This window comes from Glossina fuscipes, unplaced genomic scaffold (genome assembly GCF_014805625.2).
Source record: "Glossina fuscipes isolate IAEA_lab_2018 unplaced genomic scaffold, Yale_Gfus_2 2, whole genome shotgun sequence".
In the NCBI taxonomy this organism is placed as follows: domain Eukaryota; kingdom Metazoa; phylum Arthropoda; class Insecta; order Diptera; family Glossinidae; genus Glossina; species Glossina fuscipes.
This window is the reverse complement of record NW_023998416.1, coordinates 8938323-8964090: the sequence shown is the minus strand read 5'-3', so window position 1 is coordinate 8964090 and position 25768 is coordinate 8938323. Positions and strand designations below refer to the sequence as shown.

Sequence of the window (25768 nt, the reverse complement as noted above, 5' to 3'; positions counted from 1 at the left end):
TTTCCATTTAAACTAAAACGTCATATACCGGCCATATACCATTGTATCGAAAAATTACTCGTGCTGTTGCGGAATCGTGTTATGCGATGCCTTGAAATAATGTAAATCAACGCAATGTGTACTGTGTTTTATCGAAACCAAATCTTGAATTGTAAAGCTTTCTTCTTCCTCCCTCCCCACCCAATTTTTAAACTTTATTTCATATGTTTGCTGCTAACGAAAAAGTCAGATAACTTCAAGTGTTTTTAAAAAACAAAATAAATAAATAAAATATTTAGTTAAACACATTATATGATGAAATTTAAAAGTTAAAAATATATTTTCAAAAAATAGTGTGGACGATCGCAAAATTAGTTTTCAGCAAAAATCAGTCGAAAAAAATATAGAACCGGTTTTTTGAAATTGTCTTCTTTCAACCCCTGTGTCATAATGTTCGCAAATTTTATACCGTCCCTTACAAGTGGCGTGTCAAGCGAGGAAGGTTTGCATTAGACTTTCTTATCATATAAAGACTTACTCTTCTGAAAATTCTTACACGCGAGGGATTTATATTTTTATAGGAAATCACTATTTTGAGCTGTCTTTCATTATAAAAGACTGGAAATGGGAAATTATTGCTAAATAGAAGCTTATTTGTTATGAAATCTGTAGGCATGAGAGAAGTTCAAAAAATAGTCTCACACGGCGTAAAACTTTTCACATTCATTTAATCATTATCGGGATACTCTCTTTGCACAATTTCTCGGAAGAAATATTGAAAATGTGACGACTTTTTCAATAAAAAGAGACGTCGTAGAAATGAATCAATCTAATCCGTTTGCTATGGAATTCATGGGTGGCCCAACACATACCCATGTTTGTTGAATGTCAACGAAATATCTTAAAAACTGCACCTTCTCATGGGCGCATACAAAGTGGACAGTCAGACGGACAGACATGTTCAGAACGATTCAACTAAGAGTACATGACAAATTTCTTGTTTCTCCTTTAATCTATTATAGGATGTTGAGCCCCCTATAAAGGGCAGAAAGCCGAGCACATGATTAAGATTAAATCGAGTTCAAAACTTGCGCTAATCAAAGAAAATATGCAAACTCGGTCAGGCGATGCATAATGCTGGCTTTCACAAACGAAACGACAAGCCCCGTTCTCCAGCTGCGCCAACATTTTTCAATAATTTTTCGATTATTTATATATATATTCATTATTTACATCAAAATTCTAGAATATTTTGTTAATTGTTTTGGTTTTTCCACCTGCGGTAGGTTTAAAGTTTTCTATCTTCATTTCTAGGGTCGTGAACTTTCCGTCGAAGAAAAGGTGGACGGAAACGGTTAAATGGACGTTGATCAAATTTTCAAAAAGTTTGTCTGGTCTCTGATGCGTCTTTCTGGATGTTACTAATAATGTGAGAATCTCTTCTCTCTCTTTCACTTGTCGGTGAAGCTTCTAACAAAAGGAAAATCCATGTAGAGTAGTAGTTCTTTAATATCCTATATTTGCATAAGAGACTTAAAGTGTTTTATTGATTGAAAACCTTCTTAAACGTTTAGGAAGACATTCGCAAAAAAAAAGGATGAAATTTAACTCCGATATCTTCTATCTATCTATCATCGTAGCTTGCTTGTGGATAAATTGCCAAACTTTACCCACGAGCATCAGAATAAAACTCGATTTGTCAATCATCAGCTTTCTTCCCTAAGTCCTGTCACGGCTCGAGTGTGAATATATAAAGGATGAATAGAAAGCGATCTTCAATTATCTAATAGTGTAAGTACTTTAATGTTTCACTAATGCATATTTGACACTACAAATCTAACATACCCACATCCCATACTAATGAAAATTAAAAAAGGGAAAAAAAAAGAAAAGAAAAATCTCATCGTTGATTACCTAAATTACATTAAAAGTGAAGTGAATGAAAAAGAAACAACGAGAGAAAAAAAAAAAAAACAAAAAAAACCAAAAATAATAATAAGAAGCAAAAAATTGGCAAAGTCTATGTCATTTTACCTTGGACCTAACATTGAATGCATTTTAGCAACGCAACTGTCATTCCCAAGGCAAGACTGCCGCGTTCGTCATCGAGCATTATATTATTACATTAACATTAGCGTGTTTACCTCGCCGTTCGCTAGACTTGCAACGCTGCACAACATACCCTATTGAATTTATAATGAATTTCAGCCACTAACCGACCAAAACAACACGACAATGACAAGCGACTCTTAATCTCTGTCGTTATAACAAACATTATGATCATCGTCATCATCGTAATAGTTCTAATGGTAAAAGTGTTCTAAGTATTTTAGTAACGGTAAGAGCTCTTTTACGTACTTGTTCTTGTTTTTATATTTTTTTTTCTTTTCTTTTTTTATTTTTTTTTTTTTTTTGTTTTTTTTTGGTTGTTTTTTTTTTTTTGTAAATCATAGTCTCTTATGCAATTATAGATATGCATATATATATATATATACACATACTACTACGTTTGGATGTGTGTACGTATGTTATTCATTTTTCATTTCCATTTGAAAGTAAAAACAAAATTTGCAATTCTTAAAGCTCTTCATTCTTGAATAACTTTTACGTTTTTTGGCGACGATTTGAAATTTTCAAGTCATTTGTGAATATTTTATTTTTATATTTGTGTTTGCTTTAGTGTAGGTTAAGCTTTAAAAAATGCAAGAAAGATTTGCACAAATATTATCCGCCCTTTAGTAGTCAACTACTACTATTTTTCTATAAGTGCGCTCTTAAACTTACTCAATAAATGAATAAATGCAGTAACGTTCTGCATGACCGATCAAGATCAATCACATAAATAAATCAATAGATCTATGAAAAAACTGCAGACACTAAAGCTCAACTACTATACATGTAGTTTAATTTTTTTTTGATAAAACGATGCAAGAAATTTTAAAATGCCTAAGTACTGCTTTCGAACCGAAGGTCCCCGTAAGAACAGAATGACCAGAAAGTACAAATACTAACAGTGGCTAAATGAAAAATCGACAACAAAGACCAGAAAATTAAGTCATTTTTTGTCTGGATATTAAAGCGAGAGGCAGCATTGACTTTGATTACCTTACACTTGCCGATTACTCGTCCGCCAAGTTGTTTCGGCGATTACAGCATCAAGAATGACTTTCGATAACTTTCGTTAAACTATTGAAAGACGATGCAAAAGAGAAGTCATTAGTAACCGTCGCAGACGTTTCAAAACTCGAAATTTCTAAAGTTGTGCAAAATAAGGCGAAGTAACCTTTAATGGTAAACATTTGATTGAATTCAAATTATTTGAGGTACTTTAGGGCAGCGAAAAGTCCCCATTGGGAGATACCACATAGCATTTAAAATATGTAAAAAATACATAAATTGTTAAGAAAATAGCGAATCGCCGTCATAAGCTTTCTAATCAACTTACGGTTTCAGAAGATAGGGCATAGCGGGAATTAACATTTAGAATATATTTAGAGGTACCCCAGAGAGACGAAACGTCATGAAACAGCTTAACATAAACTTAACGCTATTTGAAAAGTCGTTGTTGGAGATGTTAATGGCTTCTGTTGAAAACTAAAATAAAATATAACCTCCATGACTACGATGAACTTAACTTAATGAAAAGGTGAAAAGGACCATTTTAGTCTCTTCTATAACTTGTGCTCAATCTCGTTATTATTTCAAATGAACCAGCCACGTAATGATAATGAAGTAGTGAATAAAAAGAAATAGAAAATTCTATGGTCCATACTGGTCTATTAGTATATATATGTAGGCTTAACTGAATTCGCAATCTTACGTTCGTGTAGAAGTTCGCGGAAAATTGCATTCAACCACAAGTGAATATTAAATCGAGAGGATTTTCAATCAAATTCAAGTTATGAGCGAAAAATCAAGAAAAAAAAAGGAGCTACAACGTTAATGCCGGTCTGTGAAGGTTCTTCGGAACAGAGTTGCTTTCTCCGGTATGGAAATTCTCTAACACTCTTTATAAAATTGAAAACAGAAAAGCAAAGCAGAGAAATACTCCAGAGTTGACAGTGCCTGTCAGTTTATTTATAGTTTATATGAAATGGTTTAGCTTTAATGTGGATTTACTTTCCGCAAAAATTATGATATCGGATAGATAAATTCTGATAGAACAATGACTTTTCCGCGTATATTCTAACATAGGGCGTTTGTTTATACCTGTACAAAAGCAAAAAATCAGCCACGTCCATCCAGTTATCGAAAATTGTTATACTTTACACCACTTGCGGTACAAGGCTTTATTAAGCTTTGAGGATGTGTGCAGCGCTCAGTAAAACTTGCGATGGACGCACCTTTGATTATACCAATCGCTTTTCGCATAGATGTAAGATTGTCTGTCCTTCCGTCTGTTCTGCTATCTTACGTTTTACCCGTAGGTTGTTATTTTTCAGTTATTTTGATCAAATTTAGTACACCAACAGGTTTTAGTCCAAGCACGAATTCTATTGCGAATCGTTCAACCACTTAACATACAAGCCTTACTTTAAAAAGTCGTTCAACTATAGGGTGATGCAGGATATTTAATAGTGGCACGTGGCGTACTATAGCTGTTTTACTTGTTAAGAGGTAGATTAAGCGATTTCGCATCCTTACATTTTTATATAACCGTACGCGGGCTATGGATCAAATAACTCTGAGCTAAAAATAAGGAAGAAGTAAAAAAGTCAGACATTCTTCCGTTCTACCAGTTGGTTTGACGTGCCAAAAAGTTTATATAATTGGGACCTACCTCACTGTGACTGTGCCCTCTAGATAACTATAAACTAAAAACCAAAACAAATACAAAGTTCCTAAATTTGCTTCGCCTTATCAATTGGTTTGCATATCTTGCTAAGCAACTTATGGTACGTTTTCAGTTTTTAATCCTATGTAAAGCCTTTACTATCTTCAGAATGGAAATAAAACTACTTAAGAAGAAAAGTAAAAACAAGAAAAAACATCATAGTCACCTACATGGAATGATCATTTCATTCCCTCCGTCTCTTCAAAAAAAACATACTTGTGAAGAAATGCTTTTCATAGAAAATCTCGTATTAGAGGACGCCCAAAACGCCAACTGACGTGATCCAAATTAAGCCCGAAAAATTCCCGCATTTGATCCAAAATATTTAAGTCAATTTAGAATGGAAACCATTTTTCTCATAGAATTTTGAAAATTGCAATTAGGAACCTGGTCGATAAATGATGTAATCCGAACCATTTTCAATAGCGTTCGTCCTTGAACCAAAACTCGTTGGTGTACCCAAGTTCACGAAAGTATCTTCAAAAATGCGATTTGTGGCTTGTATAAAAAGGCACGTGAACAGATATCAGACGACTAGGCGGACGGACAGACAGGCAAGCTTGGATTTTGAATTGATTGAAATAATGAACCGTCGATCTGTCTTAAGGCCTTCTGGATGTTACATGCATGCATACCCTTATAGCGCACATATTTGCTACACACAGGTTTGCTACAAACTTTCAACAGAATTTTCAAACTTGTCTGCAATTATTTGCTTGAAAAACTTGAGGAAACGTTTCGCTGAATAGGCAAACAAAACGATGAACATAGCAAAATTGGCTCATGTTCAACGCTGATCAAAATGCAGATATCCAATTTGAATGACAAGTGCTTGTGCATGCATCAAACGATTAGCTTTTCTTTACATTTATATTTACATGTGTATTGTTCCAGCACGTCTTCTACTATGTGGTGATAAACTACACTTTTGTGAGAGCATAGATGTGACGAGACTTTCGCCTCCACGTGGTGATCCTCGTGGTAACGGTCTTTGACCGGCGAAGAAGGATTTAAGGCTGCGGACTTTGGCGACAGGGTTTTCCCATAAATAGGTTAGGCGTACGCTGGAAGAAGCTTTACTTTAAGCAATTCGTTCGTCATAGACTATTGGTATGAGGAAAATACAATTCAACTGCTATTATATTGTAGTTGGTAATTGTACCCGATAAAATAGCCGAGTGCCTAAAGCAGCATCTCAGCAAATATATCTTAAGAGAGGATAGGTTGGTGTTGACCAACCGGGACTATACGAATGGTCCAAAGGCAAAAGTGACTACAGCCGTATAAACTAATGCTAAAGTTTTTATAGTATAACTTTAACCTGTATGGGGATCGGAAGCCGACTAGCTACCTATCTCTACGTCGAGAAAGTTCTTAGGGATGCAAAGTTGCAATTATGGTAGGAAGTCCTGACTGCTGGGTGCAGGTCTTCGGGGAGTGCATATCAATACATAGGGAGTACATACCAATACATAGAATTCTACTTTTATTCTCGATTACGGCAGCCATAGGATCATTGGAGGTCATTTGGCGCCTATTAAATCACAGTTGATCAGTGAATCAACAGTCGAGAGCTAAATTTCAGCTCTATGTTGTTTCGTAAAAGAAAAGGTTCTCATCTCATCAGTTAGCTGAAGATGGCCCAATATATTATTCCCTCCGCGCCGCACGTAATTAAAATTGATCGAACATTCTAAACTCTGTTGCTCGCCAGACAACAAATTTGTTAGCCACTTTGGCCAATCCTCTCTGAACCAGTGCACATGTTAGTATGCAACCTGCTTTTTGACTCCCTGAGTTTAGTGGAAAACGGAAAAGTGATGCGATGTGGTATTCTTAACCAGGCAGTCAGTGATAGCTTTCGTTAATCACGGACCAGACGGATTTGATGCTTTCTGTACCGTTTTAGAAAAAATAACGATACCATTTGAAGATAGTACTGCGATCAACAATCTAATGAAACCTACTTTACTACTAGTTTACTGAGTTATAAGATGGAATTTTTATGGATCAATTCATTTCAATTTGATGCCGGCATCTACTACACAAAAACACAAAAGAAGTAAACACATCTGCTCAAGAAGGTGGTTCCTTAACTGAATTTTTTTCAGGTGGAGGCATACTTGATATTCAATTTATGTTTAATAAAGTCTGTGATACTAATTTCTTCCATTTTTCATAGTTCTATGCTTCCCAAACAAGTCTGACTTTTCTACATACAACACAAAAAATTTAAGAAAAATACAGAAAAACTCTTTGTCTTATTAATGAACGAACCTTGAGCTTAAAAAAATTACGTGCTCGATAGCCACAATAGTTTTACAATAACTTATTGTATACCATAATAGTATCATAACAGCCAGGACAGCAGGGTAAAGTAGAAAGCGTGGTAAAGGAACTCACTTACGTTTGATGGCCTGAACACGTTTTCTTTCTCAATCTGTTTTACTTTTTAACTTTTGTTGTTTTTTTTCTTGTTGATTTGTTTGCCAGCACGATTAATCCTTTTTGGTGCGAAGATTAGATTTTTTCATATGGAAAGCTTATTGTCTCGATGTAAACACATTCACACATACATACCCTCATTGTTGAATTCTAATGTTAGACATTTGCATACAGATCCACACGTGAACATACAAAGGCGGCACAATGGCAAACATCTGTTGTATGCACAGAAGCTACGTACGCATACACATATATACAGACACATACATACACGTAGCGTAGTTCTAGCATACTTACTTATAATGCATTTCTCTTCATATGCAGTTAGTTATGCTCGCATGCACCAGCGAGCGCAAACAATAGTAATATTGCTTTACATGACGTATGAAGAACTTATTCAAATATATATTTTTATATGAAATTTTTGTCATACGTAACGTAAAGCTTCACACACATGGATTTTTGCTTCTATGCATTAAAAATCAAAGAGAAATTTAAGCATAAATACAAAGCAATCATACTCCATTAGAAATGGTTCAATGATTATTAATAAATATGGTTTAGTTAAACTAAACGGATATTCGCACACAGGCACAAACACACAGGTAAAGAGGAAAACTGATTAAATTAAGCGAAAAGATCTAAAAGAATTTAATATTAAATTATTGTTCTCGACATTTTATTTTATTAAATGACATAAATAAACGAAAAGACATTTATTGAAAAATTTCATTCAATTAAAATGTATTTATTATTTAATTCAAATGTAAGTAAAATATGAAGTTTTTTTAAAGGATAAACCTGAAGTTATTCAATTAAAAAAAAAAAGTAATATTTTTCCATTTTTTAAGCAAAGTTTCCAATAACAATTATATCCACAGATCATTATTTTATTTTGAAGCGAGTGAAATTTTTTGCAACACTCTGATTAAATAAAAATAACAAAATGTAAACAAAAATAACATAGCACAGATTGGCGCCCGAATATTAACAGTTTGTTTTCTTTCGTTACACACGTGCTTATATATATAAGTATGCATGAATTCACTACTTTATAATTTTCCTGTTTTTGTCTTCTTTTTTCTTCTTCTTTTTCATTTTTTTTTTTTTTTTGTTTCTTTTTCGCTTAGTACTATTCGCATGTTACTGATAACACTAACAGATCCGTATCAGAGGAAAAGAGTGTGTATTATAAAACTTGCACACACGCACAGACGTTCTCTCTTCTGCATATTAACTATAACACATATACGAATGTAATATTAATGTTTCGCTAGCAAGGTTTCTGAGTTTTGCCTGACTTCTCGAATTAATCAAAATGCGCAACCAACACACAAACGTACTTAGACAGATAAGAATAAGCATTCAAACCTTAGAATACAAAGTATAGTAACGTTTAATCTCTTAATTTACCATCCAAAGTATGGTTGAATGTAAGAGCACGCGCTATCTCTTGGTGGCTTTTGGACAAGAGCACAGCACACGTTGTTGCGTACTTACATACTTATATATATATATATTTTACTTCGAAAAAGACATCAAAAAATAAATAAATAATAACTTACAAGGATGCTCTACACACGATGCTCTTTATAAATTTATATAGACCGCAAATAATGAAAACAATTATAAGTGGAGCATCAGAGATGAGAGGATATTAACCCAATATTCTTACTAATGATAATATTTAAAAGAAAAAGGATACTTTGCTTTAAAAAAATATAATTATTTGAAAAAATATATATATATTTTTGCGAACCTGTATAGCTTAATTCCTTATCACCCGTGAAGACCTATACTTCCAGGACAAAACTTCAATGCAACTCATTATGTGGCATAGTAGCTCATAAACCCACAATTTTTTTTTTTTTTTTTTTTTTTGTTTTTCTTTTGGCAACGGCCGTTCGTTATGCCTGCTTTCAAATCAACAGACACTTACACACATTCTCACTTACACGCTGTAACATGTGTGTATATGTATACACAAACGCACATTTCATTTTATATACTTGGACTTTATGTAATATTCAAATTATCTCACTTCTTCTTCTGCTTTTCATCATCATTTTTAATTTGTATTCTTTTGTAAAATGAATGAAATTTTATAAATGAAATTCTCTGCTTTTATATTAATATAAATGTTCATAAAAATAAACATTACTACTTCCACTTAAAGTAAATTAATAATACATTTATGATTAACTATAAAAAAAGAAAGAAAAAAAAAAAAAATTCATTTTTCTCACAACAAATTCTTTCATCAATGTCACAGCTCTAAAGACAAGTAAAACGGAAAAAAATTGAAAATCCATTTAGTGGTTTTCGTTATAAATGAACTTTTTTTTTTTTTTTTTGACAACACATACACACTAATATACGCTCATGTACACGTATACACCAACATATATGTACAGCTTAACAATTCAATTAACTTTCTTTTTTTTTTTTTTTTTTTTTTTTTTTTTTTGTTATAATTTTCTCCTTTTTAGATTAATCGTAAGAATGTTTCACAACCGCTTTTGTATATTGAGGAAAACAAATTCAATTAGCCAACCACCGTGTTATGGCATTCAGTAATCTTGCCATGAAATGTTTATTTCGTATTGAACACCATTAACTAGCAACAGCCAATCCGGGACTGAAAGCTCCGGATGATTACCGCTTTGCGAAAAGCATCAGGAGCAACAGAAAAATCTCTTTATTCAAATACATTTATAGAAGAGAATCAAAGAGAGAGAGAGAATATTGGAGAGTAAATAAAAAAGAGAGTGCGCCTTAGTTATGAATTTAAATAAAAACTTTTCATTGTATGAAATTATTGTGCATGATTTTACCATGCACCGTCCACTGTGCTATCTTAGTATTGTATAGGCTTTCGCATTTGATTGCAACTCGTTAACTTGTATATTACTTCTCGTTAATTCAATGAGTGATAAAGTTATCATCAAGGGACGGAGAATTTCATAATTAGTTAACAATTTGTGACGAATTTTATTTCTCTATTTTTTTTGTTTGTAATTTTTTATATGAAACGGACAGATGGACATTGGAGGAGATTACGAATAGACAAGTGTCAATAGAAACGGGCGCATATCATGGTCAAGTCGAGCATAAAAATAAGATGCAGTAAGAAATAGACGCAGGGACGGAAAGGTAGTACTTAGACTAGAGACAAAGTAAGGAGGTACGGCTCGATGGACGAACTGGTTAAAGCATATATGTGAATAAATGTACAAATATGACAGGGGCAGAGAGACGGATGAACTAGTATAAAGATAGATAAACTTTAGATGAATAAAACTTAAAATGGACGGACACATGAGTAGATGCGATGGATGGATGAATGGCCTGAAACGCATGAGTGCCCGAACTAGAGATAGACATGTGGAAAGACGTACAGATGCACGACAAGCAAATGGAAAAATAAATGAACAAAAGCGGAAAAGAACGTTACAGAGGGACGTATCGAGGAGTGGAAAAATGAACGCATTAATGAATATGAAGAAAACGACATACTGATAAATAGGTGATGAAATGGATAAATGTTCAAATGAATACAAAAGAGAACGGGCAGAGAGAGACTGTGACTACATGCGAACAAACAAGGAAATAAAAACAAGGATCAACGAAAGGATGTACTGAGGAAGAAATAAGGGGACGTATAATTCGGAAAGTGATAGTTTAAAAGAACGAATGATATAAAGAACGTATAGATGAATAGACGAATGAATGGACGGACAAAGAAGAAACGGATGCCTTAATGAACAAATGAAAAAAAACCTAAAAAGAAACACTAATGAAAAAATAAAAATTCTTATTAAAGTCATAATTATGACAAAGAAAAAAATTTTATTCAGTTGTGGGCAAATATTTTTCGCCCAAAGCATTTAAAAAAAAAAAAAAAAAAAAAAATTTAATTTCGTTATTGTATTGGGTGAGAGCGTCCTGCTTTTCCGCATTTTTGTATAAGCATTGGAGGATCATTCACAGAATATACATGAAAATTTGTATCACTATAGCTGTTGTAGGATGCGAGTAATGAGCAAAAATTGGTTTTAGGAACAGCTGTACAACGGATGAATCCTTTAATCGGTTTCCATTTTAATGGCAACCTGCCGGCAATAACTACTAGTTCACAGGGACTGGCAGACGGAATCATCAAAAATATATACAAATATTTTATGGAAAATCTGAAGCTTCCTGCTAGTGATTGCAAAAAATTAGACAAAATGAATAGACTTTGGTGCTATATATAACAGCCACATCCAATGGTATGGAACCATTCGCTTGAGTGACCAAGAGGGCAAAGAATCTCGACTAACAATTCAAAAGTCGTGTGTTCAAATCTCTTGTGCGGTAGAGTAAAGCCGATAGCCTTACATAGATTAGGGCTTTAAAACTTTAGAACTTGGAATTTTTTTCTCTGGCTAAGTGAATAATAATAAGAGAATGGAACTGGTGGTCATATTATCCATGGTGAATGAACCCTTCAACTTAATCAAAATTGAAAAACAATTTCAGACAAAGCCCAATATTTATGGTGATTGGAAGCGAAACACAAGACCCTCTATATTTTCTCTACTTATTCTCTACGCATTCTCTGTATTACCTAAATATACTCTACTTGTAATCGATCTAGGGGTTACGTTAGAAAAGCGAATTTATATGTATTTATAATCACGAAATCCACTATATTTTCTGGGCTTATTCCATACATATGCTCTATATATAATTTCTATATTATCTACATGTTCTCCATTTTGCATCAAAGTATTCGTTATGTAAGACACATGATTTTATGTATACTGGCAAAGAAGTAAGTAAACATGAATAATACGGCCTGCGTTACGTATTAAACAAATGGCAAAAGTTAACTAATGCTAAGACATATGTGATTATCCTTGACAATGCCTACGACTTAAAAGATTAAAATTTTAAAATGTTGTGTCATTTTCAAGCTTTTATAAGTGCGTCTTTTGCAATAAGAATGTTTCGAAAATTGTATTTTTAATTTTCACCTTTGCCTAGGAACAAAGACTGTAGATTAACTTTAACTGGCTAAGTGAGATTAGGTTTAAGATCAGTAATATAAGGTGCACTAAAGGTTACAAGCTAATTAGAATGTTTCATAATTGATACTTACATCGCACATTTGATTTCTATAGATTAGCGTTAACTGGCCCCATAAGGTCGAAAAGTTAACTTAAAGATCAGGCACATAAGGCTTACGAACTTATATCTTTGCTGTGCTAGGGAGTACTTAAGCTTTTTATCATAATTGATACTTATGTGATACTTGTTTCCTATGAATTAGCTTTAATTGGCTCCGTAAGGTCAAAAAAGTTAACTTAAACATCAGGCACACAAGTCTTACGAACTTACATCTGTGTCTACGTGATACTTGTACTTCCAATCGATTAGCTTTAACTGGCTCCTTAAGGTCGAAAATTTAACTTAAAGATCAGGTACATAAGGCCTACTAACTTATATCTTCGCTGTGTTGGGGAGTACTTAACCTTTTTATCATAACTGATACTTACGTCGCGCAATTGTTTTCTATAGATTAACTTTAATTGGCTACAAAGCCCACAATTTAAGATTAAGATTACGAATATAAGGTTTGCCGTGTAAGGGAAATTTCTCAATTTCACTTACATCTTCACCGCACTGGAGATTACTAACTATTTACAATGTTTCATTTTAAAAATTAGACACATAAGGCCTAGGATGTAAGAGAAATTTTTCAAGAAAATTTTCATTTACATCTTAAGCAGGGTTTTTACATTACTACCCTATTGATATCTATTATATATCAAGCACTTGGCTTGAGAGGATCTCTTTGTCGAACTATAAAAAGGAGTTTGGACTACATTTTAATTTTTTTTCTTTTCTTTTAATTTATTACAAAATTAGTCATGCCGTTAAAAATAATAGTCACGTTTTCATAAAAATAAAACGCTCAGGCAAATATTTAGGCTGACCCATGAAATTATAAATGGATGGATGATAGATGTAAAACAATAAAAACAAAAAATCAATTTAAAGTAAAACACAGGATAGAATTGCAGGCAGGAAGGAAAAAGCAACATGATGGCTGAACATAGAGGGGGAGCCGTTAAAGCGACTAGGCAACAAAGAGAACATTGCGACCAACTATGCGAATAAATGACTTGATAATGTTCCAAAAAAGTTTTTTTTTTTTAAACAATAGGACAAAACCGAATTTCAAGCGTCAGAGTGTCTACATATGCACAAATTAAAGATACGGTCTTCTACGCGCATAAATGCATGGTATGCTTGTTTGTATGCTTATACATACATATATATATATTTAGAAGAATATATATATATATGTACAAGAAAACGTAAATAGATAAGTGAGCGACGAATCGCGAATACCAACCAACATAAGTCGTTTAGTTGTCCGTCGAATTTTGCTTTCATAAAGAATATTAGAAGATATGTATCAATAATACTAGCAGTACCTACCTCAGTGGTGTAGCGACCATCAGTAGGACACTAAAATTGTATGAATTATTTTTTCATTTATTTATTAATATTTTAATTCGGCTTTTCATCTGGTGCATCAGGGACGTGTTGACTAACCGCGCAGAGGGGTACTTATATAAGAGGCGGTAAATATGTATGAAATACAATAAAATAACATACCTATGGCTTTTGTAAGAAAGCTTAAATAATAAAGGGCTATCTTGCATCTCAGTCGTTCCAAAGGCACTGAAGACCATTATCATCGATTTTCTATAGATCATTCTAAAAATTTTAATTACGATAATAAAGTTAGCATACCTTACGATGGCATATACTCATGCATAAACCGTCAGAGGCGGTGAAAATGCCAAAGCGCAGCATGAATATATTCGAGTTTATATGCACCTAGAGGTCAATGTATATAAATGTGCAAAAATTGTAAGTAAATAGGACGAAATATTTTATGTCGATAGACATTCAAACCAAAGTAAGCGAAAATTATTAGCAAAGCAATGGGATCACATATAGGCATATAGGCCAATACCTAAACATACATAAATTTGTAATTTTACATATTGCGAACATGCCTTAATTTGTGGCGATTTTTGGTAAAACTAAAAATTGATTATTCAAAATGTTGTTCATCACTGGTCGACACATTTGTTCCTCTTTAAGGCCAGATGCGAATTATGCCTTGAAGACGATTCAGCAAAAATCCAGCTGGACTTGGATACGACTTTTGCATATCATAGACATTCCAAAATTACTACAGCGTATCACATATATATTATATCTACCCATGCTACACTCAAAAATCTTGTCTTATATCGCGGTCCTAGCAAAAAAAAGAAATTTGAACAGTGGATTTTCACAAAGAGCTGTCTTTGTATCATTTTTTACAGGAGCTCGTAAGTGAATGTCTGCACAAAATCGTGAAATTTACTCGAGAATGAACAGTTCCGTAAACTATTGTATTGAAATGCAGTTCTACCTTGAATCCATTTTGGACGAATACACGGCTGAATGTTATATTCGCGGTCAGCCGCCGCCTGACAGTGGAGAAAAACAAATCACTGTCTATTTTATCTTAAGAAATTGAGCCTTGGGTTACTGGAATCTTCGGCATGACCGTTGTACATTTGAACAGGGAAGACTTTTATTAATTTTTATATGAAAATAACTCGGCAATATTTATCTCTTTGACCCTTCCACATGCGTTTGGCATTCAACTTGCACTTGTAAGTGTTCTACGAAGCATAAGTTCACCAAAAGTTAGATGCTGACGATATCCATCACCGACGACAAGAGATATACTCTGAGCTACTAATAGCAGTAGTAGTAGTAGTAGTAGTAGTAGTAGTAGTAGTTCGGATCCACTGTGATCGACGAGCATTTCTCTTGCAGAACTGAAAAGATATAATGCTTTTTCATAGCTGTTAAGTACCAGTGGGCTAATACAAAAGGAAGAATCGAGAGGCTGAAATAGGGTATGTGCACTTTTCGAATATTCGGCACTTCTCGTTCAACTTTGTTCCCAACACCTCGTCTTTATGGGCTGAAAAGTCCCTGTATGTGCAAATTGTTTCAATTCAATTCTTCCACTCTCTTCTTCTTCTTCTAGAAAACAGCAAATCAATGATTCACGATGGCAGATAGAAAAAATTTGTCTAATTTATTATAGCGGAAAACGGAAATAAAGTCCGATAAAATGAGAATGGTGGTGGATACACGGATCTATTAAGTTGATGCGGCGGTTGTATGCAGCACCCAGAAAAACTTGTAAGAGACCAAGCTTTTCTTATGCGATGCGTATTCAGCCTACAGGCAGCAATTTTTGCGATGTTTTGATTAATTTTGATCTAAATGAAAATGGTTCGGACACCATAATATTTCTAGTTCTTTTAAGCATAAACTATAGACTGTTAGATCTAAAAAGCGATTAGTAATTCATAAATCGTCATCGTAGCTAGCAACATTGCTTTCACCTTCTATATACTCTGCGCTCATGGAACATTGTAAACAATTACTCAAAACTTATATATAAATATAGATGTAAGGAAAGAATACGCAAACAAATAAACTACAGAGCGTTCGTATTTTGCGTAGATCTTGAAATAAATCCAAGCTGACACGAGCATACATGGTCGTGGTATTGTTTAGCTGAAAGTCGTGACTGTTTTCTCTGTCTTCTGTTGTCATTTTCATATCTCGCATCGGATTAACTTAACGACACCATTGCCCGTATACACGCCAACGAAGGTTTCTAATTCAACCTTTATACGATCATTTTAGTATTTTCTGAAAGGCGGCCACTTCCTCCTTGACTTCTTTTTATCTCGAACTTGAAAGCATGTACATGTACATAAACATACATATTCGTTTATGAACTTATATGTTTCCATTTGTTGGCATTTTTTATAGAAATAAAAAACGTTCACCTATTTTTCAAACACTTTAGACCGAAGCTTAAAGGAGTATTACACCGGAGAATATGGAGCAATAATAACGTTTGCATTGCCTGCTTTCGCTAACAGTTTTGTTTTTCTATTATCAGAAATAATATATTGTTACGAAAATGCCACGATTGATAACTTGACGGTTCATGAAAATTGGTCGATTCAACTTCTAAAGGGGAAAGGAAAACCAAGCACACATTCATAGCGCATTTGCGTCATGCAACTGGATTAAGAATGTCGTGAAGAATTTAGATAATAGTGACATGCTTTAAAAGGATATATAAGCTAAGCTTTTCGGAATTGTGATCTTCGGAGGGACAAGACCAACCAAGAGAATTGAAGCGTTGCACACGAAAGTTCTTGGATTTGTAAATAGATCTCCTGAGACTTGTAAATAAGACTTATATTATTTTAAAATCCACAATTCAGTTGTACGAACTTAATTTCAAAAGGAATTGAATACAATCCCCAAGATATGATTGAGAGGAGACGTAGCCTGCAGTCTAGTTTTCTTGCTTATTACAGATTAATTTTATTGGACGCTTGCCACGGCCCGAATCAAGGGAATATTGTTTTATTACTTAATTTTCTTTCATTCGATGTCATGGCAGAGATCAGACGTAAAAAGGAAAAACCATTATATTATCTATAAATTTTTTTCCATTTCCATAATTACATGTATAAATATATGTCATTTATTGATTAAATTATTGCTAATAAAAAAAAAAAAAAAAACATTGGCATCATCTTATTAAAATCGCAAAACAAAAAGTGTAACGTAAAACGAAACTAAGTAGTTGTTTGAAGAAAATGAAAGCCAGCGCTAACGATACATCATGACGTCTGGGCTCTGATACATGCACATGTACGCGTCACAAAATAAGCGTTTCGCATGTTCGGGTAACATTTTGTCGGTGGACGAGCTCTCATGTACAAAAAGCGCTCCGTCTTCGGACAACCATTGCGGCATATCCGGTACAGTTACCATTTCAGGTATATTATAACCATTCTGTTCACCTAAAATAACGAATAATACAGAATATATGAAAAAAAAAGTGATCATATAAATAGAAACAAAAAAAAAAAACAAAATGCTAAAACCATTTCTATCCGCCATTGAATCGAAGAAACACCAAGGAGCATCCGGTCCAGAGCCAGACTTTACAAATGTCACATAATGTGATGTTTCGATGCATACTACAGCAAAAAGTTCCATATAAAGACGAGGTATTGTCGTATTATCGGCCATAAGACGAAAATCTTGCGGGATTTCTAACGCCCGAGAAGTATGACTAGATCTGTATATATGTATATATGATAAAAGTAACGAAAAAGAAAAAATATGAAAACTAGTGAGAAATTTAGATTTATTAACCTTTTAACATGCGAATGAACAGTTTTAAGGCACAGAGAGCAAAACGCAGTAGATTCTAAGCCAGAACCTCTTTGTATTACGCCAAAACAGTCGCGGCACTCGTGCTCCGCCAATTTGCCACATACCGTACATTGTCGCGGAGCTGTAATTGCATCATAAACAATTTGACGTTTTTCAACACGCGCCCTCATGTTAAGCATATATTCAACGTAGAAGTCCACTTACAATTTGCAATAATGTCTGTAACATCTAACACTTGTGAGGGTAATATACGTGAATACATTTTATAATTTTTTCCAAATCGTGGCATTTGGATAATCAAGCAAGAGGGAACATCGTTCAATTTGATATCGGACGCCCAAAAGCTTTGTTCAAATAATTGTTGAACACTCGGAAACGATAAATGCTCGTCCTTCTCAACAAACAACTGATAATAATACGTCTCCTGACCAGAATTCAGCTAGAAAAAGAAAAAAAGAAGAGCAAATTATAGAACCTTCTTTCAACCAAACGGGAATACATAACACTATATATTAACATAAAAAAAGTTATTTTTAAAGCTCAATCGGGCTTGCATTTCTCCGCTTTTCGTTTTTTTTTTTTTTTTTTTTTGTCATCTTTCTCCTTACCTTCAGAAAGGGTTCTGCTCTCATAATTTGAGCTAATAAACAATTCAAAAATTCTTCGGGATCTTTCTCCTCACTGGTTAAGCCGCTTACTGAACTAAGTTTCTCTAACAATTTTCGCAATTTCATGACACGATCAGCACGCACAAACATGTATTTACGCAGAGGATTTACAATTTCTTCTCGCAAGACTGTTTGGACTTCAGTATAGCTTTTAATATCCTACGGTTGACAAAAGAAGATCTCATATAATAAAAAAAAAAAAAAAATATCATAAACAAAATATCATATACAAACAAAAAATATTCGGAATTAATCAACTAAGATCCACGCGATAGGCTATAAACGGAACTTTGCTAAATGTACATATAACGTATACACTCAATAAATTCAAAATCATTTTTGTAAGCTTAGCCAAGACTTCCGCGATATTTTCAATGCATCCGGACAATAAACTTCTCTCAGCAGAGAAAATTTTAAAAATCGACTTCTCTGCTCTATATTTTTATTATAGGTGTATAAAAAAAATGTTATCAATTTTGGATCCATTTAACATAATCACTTTGATAAGACATTGCCTAAGATGAAGGGCGACGATTTTCGGTTATTTAGTTCGATTCGTTTAATTGATTAGTTCTTGGTAATTCTTAATTCAAAATTTCAATTTAAATATGTACAAACTTGTGACTCGCGCGCACGGAAGAGTATAGCGTCAAAGACTGATGTAAACGCAAACATTGAGAAAAGTGTTACATCCAAATAACAGGAATTGTGATGTCCTTGGATACCTTTAAATTTACCGCAAAATCCATCCAAGCAATCCAGGCTTAAACACTCTAAGCCAGAACGTATCGCAATGTAAAAATGAAAACGGAACATAAAAGAACATTATATAGTATGCGATATTTGAAATTATATTTGTATGCAATTGCATGCAGCACTCTACACATTTACTTAAGAAATTTTGCGTTTGTGCTAAGGCAAGTCCGTATAACACTCATCGAATATATATACTTGTGTAATAATTTTTTCATTATGAATGTCTCATCCTATTTTGGCCGAACCGAAGAATTGCTCGTCAGTTGTTGCTACGATCTTATAGATAACCTTTACGAAATATTCGGTACAGTTTTATGTAAATATTCCTTATAGGTTAGTTTAATTTTTTGCCCTTTGTGGTTACATTTACAAACAAACTGCAGTCGTTCTTCCATTGAAATTGTAAGGAGCCCTTAGACTATATCCTGGCGGCACATCAAACCGAGCGAATAAGGATGTATATATGAGAGGTTTTAACTTCTTATTTCCATTTTAGCACAAGCGTTTTAACGAAAAACAATCGGAAGATCGGACATACATATAATTGCGGTTGTCAGCGCGACTCTGATGTTCATTTTTGGATATTAGAAACGGAAAGACGGAGTTAGAAAAATATAAAAGGAAAGTGTAAAGTATGTCCCCTTTTACTTTTCACGGTGTCGACATTCATTCTAAGCATTTTCCTATCAATAATAAACGTTTAACTTACTTATAGGCGCCACCGCTCCCGGTATAACCGGACTATTCTTTTGCCCGAACATTGCAGCGTTTTCAACTTGCGCTCCATTCTCTATTTCGATATCACTACTGGTGGTATCTTTTGCGACTATATTACAAGTATCCGCATTACTGTAACGGGGATCAATTTTGCATCGTTCTGGACTAACAAAACGCCCTCGGCCCTCAAAACTTTTAAATAATCTGAAGCAATGGAAAAATGTCAATATATTAATAATTACAATAATATGAAAGATAAAATGCGTGCAATTACGTATCGCAGGCGATATCATGATCTTGAAAATTATTATCCTCATTTTCTTCTTCCATTTCGACGCCCACTTTAATAGATGTCTTCCCAGGTGGAATGCCGATCCAACGTATTACACCGTACTCGTTAGCGGTCGGCGTATCTACTGTGACCAACGAACCAATAGTCAAAGTTGTTCCAGGCACCATTTCCATTGACGGAGGATTTTGACCTTCAACATTGGAATAGCAAAAATCTGTTAATAATGATAAAAATATATATAAATTAATGAAAGTATTTAAACCAAATGCTACGTAAACTAAACAAGTGTGTATCTACAAAATATAGAAAAAAAACAAAAAGAAGAAGGATAGAAAATAATTTTAAAACGATCCCAGACAAAATAATAATAACCTGAATGATTTGAATTACAACTAAAATCCACGGGAATTGATGTAAATAACTCTAAAACCGTCAGAGGTATGTAATCGTACAGAGATGGCTCGTTTGGGGAGAGTGTAGAGGCTCGATCAGTTTCCATTTTGCCAGTGCGATTCACCGTAACGTACGCTGGTCTTATTATTATACTCAATCAATTTTTCTATAATACGGTTGCCGGTAAATTCACAATTTTATTGTCAGTCGAAATCGAATGAGAAATTGAAATTTATTGAAAACAATCAATTTATTCTGCTCATCTCATATGTAAAGGGAAGGCAATCGTTTACAGACTATATGACTTGAATAGAAGAAAGATTAACTTCTCTTCATTATATCGTGGTGTAGACACATAAATAGTAAAAATTTCTAAAAATATACATTTTGTACTCTTCGACCATGAGCGTAGCGTTGGATTATTTTGCTTGTCGCCCTATACTCTTAAAAACACATTTTATTTTTTCAAAGTTTTTTTTTTTTTTTTCTTTTATCAAACTAATGGAAAAGTTTAAGATTAGCAAGTATTGCGGTTGCTTTGGTACGCAAAATTACAGCAGGCCGAGGTGAGTTAGAAAATAGATAGGTAATGCTTGCAAAAATTTCATAAGTTTATCATAAATATCTCTGCATCATAGCTTTTGCTAATATAATCAATTTAAAATTATTTTTTAAATTTTGCTATAAGAAAACTTATTAAACTGTGTCATCACAGAAGTGACGCGATGGTTCTTACATGTTCAAGAAATGTATTAAAAAATGCCCTTTACATGAAAGAAGATACGAAAAATTTTTCCTGGAATGTGTTTCCATTCGTTACGGCAATCACTGCAATGTGAGTCGATAACGATATTAAGGTGAAAGAGCAAATCTTTTAGCCTTTTATATTTAACAAGAATTGTAACATAATTTTTTAAACCAATTACTTATATATTAAATATAGTTAACAGTCATATAGTTATGTTATAATTTATAGAAAATAAATACTAACTTTTCATTCTGTAATCAGTTTTGGCTGGAATTCTAGCAACTTTGTTTACTTCCCACAAAATGCCAAAAGTGTCATATTTAGAACCACACTGATGTCTCTGAACTAGCTGTGCCTGTACGCAATACTTGTTGCATTCAGATTAAAATGTATTCCCATCTAATGCAGGGAATAATTCGCAAATCTTCTACTTTTTACCCGAAAACTAAGTTCCTGTCTCATGTCTTGGTAATGCCTATATATATATATATCATATATTACTTATGTTTAAGGACAACTCCAATTAAATCGCTTATTCAAATCAAATTTATTTACGGTACTAGGTGTAATAATTGTGTTTTAATAATTTAATTGGCTTCTATTGAATCAAGAGCAGCTTACAATCTCGAAAAAAACGATAGATTCTTAAATTTAGTTTTTGTATTGTTTAATTAAGGATTCACTTGTTTAGACTACATTTTCATGTTTTTCCATAATTCTAAGTAAATAAAAAACTCATTTGCTTAATGTAAACTTCGGTAGTTTTCTTAACTCAAGATAAATTTAAGCATAAACGCTAATATGCTTTTAAAGCGAAGCTAATAAAAACTTACTTTGATTTTTCGAGTCATTCTCCTTGATTGTTGCAACTGTTGTTAGCTTATTTTCGTTGTCTTTTTCTATAGCGTTCTTGGCAGATGCACTTCTAATTGCTTCATTTGAATACCGCTTCTCCTGCCCTCCACGTAAGAGTCGGGCAGTAGATCGATCTAATATCGAGCCTAAACCACCTGCATGTTTTGGCCAAGAAGTACCCAATAAATCGGTAAAGTCAATTTCATTCTTATCAAGAACAATAACAGGGTCTTGTTTATTATATCCATCAATATAGAAAAGTTCGGGTTCATCTAAATCCATATGCGAGGTTGATTTCGTATTCTGCTCCTTGCGGATCGCTGAATTACTTCTCTTATTCTTTAGTATACTCGATGGGTGTTTGGTTTGTGTTTGAACCGAACTCCTACGACGCTCAGACTTTTTTTCATTTTGCATATTTACCTCTCTGTACTCTCCATTATCGTTTATTAGTTCAAATTCATTATTTTTTCGCTCTCTCTCGTTGCTATTGGCATTAGTATAGCTATCGGTTGTATCATAAAACAGAGCAGTTGGCTCTTTCTGTTTCGTCTTTTTTTCTCTTTTTAACGACGATACATTGGTGTTATTTTCAATGACCGATTTTACTTTGCCAATTGTTTCTGCAATAAAATCAGGATATTTTTTTCTTAAATCACTCGAGGTTGGATGAATCCAATTCGCTGTAGTAATTATAGCATATTTTGGTTCAACGTGCATGTAGGTTTTAGAAAATGGTATTTTCTCTGCTTGAGGCGAAGTATTTTCATTCTAAAATTTAAAAAAAGGGGAATAATGAGTCTGCAACCGTAGATTAGATGAAATACGTATGATATGTTTCACTGATCAAATGCTTTCTAGGAAGGTGGAAAGAAAACTCTAATTAAATCTTTACAATCCGTATCAATACAAAAATTCTTAACGTATATTTTAAAGTTAAGGAACGGATATAAGAAATTCGCGATAATTTTTCTTTTACTTAATTTATAATATTTATTTCGGTAACATACCAGTACTTCTAATCCAAAGAAGTAGCCAACTGGATATAATTCCGGAACAGGACCAATATAGCGAACAATGCACTCATATCGCTTATTTGACTTATTAAACAATTGCCCAGGTACAGTTACAAAGTCTTTCGCCTTTAGCGAAGTTAGCCATTTACCGTGCTGCTCCTCTTTTAACAAACACATTCGGTGTTCAGGCTCCACAATGGCAATTATAAATGGCCACAAATATTTATCAACTCTGCTTAAGTTGCATGTTGGGCATTCGTACAAATTTTCGTAAATAGGAATCTTATTCACAAAATCGAGAACCTGTACGATGCTCACACTTTTATTCTTTGCACTTTTCAATTGAAATATCTTAACTGGAGTGCCCTTTTCAACACTAATGCTTTCCTTTTCGTCTGCGTCAGACGAAAACTCTTCAGTTTGATGGAGAGACAAATCCGTCTTGCGATTGAGTAGTGCTAATTTGCTTTCAGTTTCTTTTTCCATTTCTAAAAAGAAATTGAAAAAAGGTGATCTCAGAACATAAAATAAAATCATCTGGAACCACTCAACGAAATAAATTACGGAATAAATGTGGGCAGTTGTTACGTTAGGCGTACTTGAAATTAGTCCCTTCTTTTTCTTTCACATTAATTTTAATTTATATTTATTTCAAATTGTTTGCTTGTTTCATATTATTAAGGAGCGGTCATGGAGGTTATATTTTTTGCGACTTTCAGAACGTATTACTTCAAGCCATTCTAATTCTTGATTCGCCACCACAAAACGCTATCGAGTATTAAGTACTACTTATATCTCTTGATTAATTGCAAACAGCATAAAGGAAGAATAAAAACAATCGAAGAATGGCATAATATTGTAAAACGCATCAATTTCCGGAAGAATATTGAAACCGCAAACCTTCTAAGTTGATAAAGTGGTACGCAAAACTTTTCGGAAGAACTCTTGAGTAACGATTTTGATGGGAATCTCTACAAAAGTATTCTAATAACGATTTGGTTGATGTATAATTACCAGGCGTTTTTGAAAACTGAAAAATGACGAAATGAGACTTTACGATAAGTCATTTTACGGAATAATAATTCCCTACCACACATTGGTAAATTTCTCAAGAGCAACCTCCACGCCGGCTATTATTCAAATCACTGCATGATAATCTGGCTAAAGCATTGCGTGCCTTCTTGAAATCAGTAAGAGAAAACGTAATGAACACAAAATAAATACACAAAACTAATTTAAATATTCTACATTTTACAGAGAAATATAAGCAGAAAAAAATATGTACACATTGGACCTTACCAGTAGGCATATTTTGGATTTTGCTCACAAATCTGTTCAAAAAATACATGGCTAGACGATGAATGTATGGAAACATCTTTGATATGTAACCATATAGATTCATGACGTTCTTACCCAGTTTTGTCTATGGCTTTTTGAATTTTCTGTGTTTCTGAGAATAACTTTGCTTCAAAAGTCAGTGATATACATTTGAGCTTATTTTTTTAAATTCTAAATGTCACATTCATGCCTTCATATACATTTGTTAATTATTGTATTGTGTACACCTATAGTTTTATAGTGCTAAATACGTCGTCAACTTACTTTTATTTCACTTTTTGCCACTTTATTCGACTGTAGTTAATTCCTAGTAATTTTTACGATAAATTTTTTTTCAATCTAGAGTTTATGCTTTGTCTGAATTAATCGGTAGTTCCCCTTTTAAATAATTACTCATTTATTTTTTACAAAAACGATATTTGCACTGAAATTTTATATTTGCATTTTGTGTTTTTCCTTTTTCTTTTGAATTAATTTCATTACAAAATCAGCTGTTCGTGTAAATTTGGCATTGAATAATAAATTCAAGGTTTTACTACTCATTATGCAACCGTTACATTGTTGGATAACATAAAGAGTTGTTGAGCAATAAAAATCTTAATTTCAGGAAAACTGTAGTTGAGTTTTGGAGAAGAAACAAAGTTATATTGTTGAAAAACAAAAAGATGATCGTTAAAATATATTTTTAATGAAGTATTTCTAGTAATCATGGGAAAATCAGCAAATCAGCTTCCTAACTAAATGCTTGTTGTGACATAATAAGAATTCATAGCTGTTTATAATGTAAGAATATAATTGGATAGGATTAAATATTAGATAAATCCAACTTCAAATGGATTTTATTTCCACATAAAATTTTCGTCATGGCTTCAATTGCTTTAGGGTGTCCAAATTCGGGTTCCAGATGTTTTACGCACATGTATTTTTATGTATTTTTACGTATTTTTATGTGTTTTTATATATTTTTATGTGATGTGGAGAAAGAAGAATAAATATTTCCTATGTTTACATTCTAACAAGTGGTCGCTCTTTACTTACTTTCTAAAGTTGCGAAAATCGAATTTCTGCAGCTACTCTCAGATGTTAGCAATTTTTATACACATTTTCAATTATTGAGAAGCGTAAACAAATGTGGACGATTATTCTCAGGTGTAGGCAATTTTTATACAAATTATTGAGAATAAATCGAGCACACTCAATCAAGCAATTTTTATACATTTGAATACCAATGGCGGAAATATGGCTTTGATTGCTTTTTGCTCATTGCGGTTGAATCGGTGGTTACATTTCCGAAATACGCCAAATTACGTTTAAAAATATTTTTGGATTTTTTCGAACCAAAAGTTTCTAATGAAGCCAAGTTTGATTAATGCTATTAAAGATGTG

The 25768-nt window shown here is 33.3% G+C and overlaps 2 protein-coding genes across 4 annotated transcripts in view; both read right to left on the bottom strand.

The window, feature by feature from the left end:
• The window catches only part of LOC119634256 (inactive dipeptidyl peptidase 10), a 46568-nt gene extending 37270 nt beyond the window's left edge, over positions 1 to 9298 (bottom strand). The window contains exon 1 of the mRNA XM_038028330.1: positions 9018 to 9298. The gene's annotated coding sequence lies outside the window, so the exon portion shown is untranslated. The remainder of the gene's footprint in view (positions 1 to 9017) is intronic.
• Positions 9299 to 16877: 7579 nt separating this feature from the next.
• On the bottom strand, positions 16878 to 24804 carry LOC119633835 (ubiquitin carboxyl-terminal hydrolase CYLD). Of its 3 annotated transcripts, none has more exons than XM_038027610.1 (11): positions 24344 to 24391; positions 23039 to 23532; positions 22007 to 22799; positions 20015 to 20246; positions 19733 to 19944; positions 18886 to 19040; positions 18208 to 18426; positions 17804 to 18038; positions 17579 to 17720; positions 17305 to 17501; positions 16878 to 17220 (listed from the first exon to the last, which is right to left on the bottom strand). In XM_038027610.1, the coding sequence occupies exons 1-11, from the start codon at positions 24351 to 24353 to the stop codon at positions 17027 to 17029; spliced, it is 2883 nt and encodes a 960-aa protein (XP_037883538.1). In that variant the 5' UTR covers positions 24354 to 24391; the 3' UTR covers positions 16878 to 17026. The 3 variants fall into 3 exon arrangements, with proteins under 3 accessions (XP_037883538.1, XP_037883539.1, XP_037883541.1); XM_038027611.1 differs by lacking the exon at positions 24344 to 24391 and adding an exon at positions 24647 to 24804 and having other exon boundaries at positions 17027 to 17220; XM_038027613.1 differs by having other exon boundaries at positions 17027 to 17220; positions 20015 to 20222.
• Between the last annotated feature and the right edge of the window lie 964 nt (positions 24805 to 25768).

What these genes read in the sequence shown, in the direction of transcription:
- LOC119633835 (XM_038027610.1), bottom strand. An exon ending in GTTCATTCGCATGTTAAAAG is followed by an intron (nt 17,502 to 17,578) that starts GTTAATAAATCT and finishes ACATATATACAG; the next exon opens with ATCTAGTCATACTTCTCGGG. An exon ending in TTCAATGGCGGATAGAAATG is followed by an intron (nt 17,221 to 17,304) that starts GTTTTAGCATTT and finishes TCGTTATTTTAG; the next exon opens with GTGAACAGAATGGTTATAAT.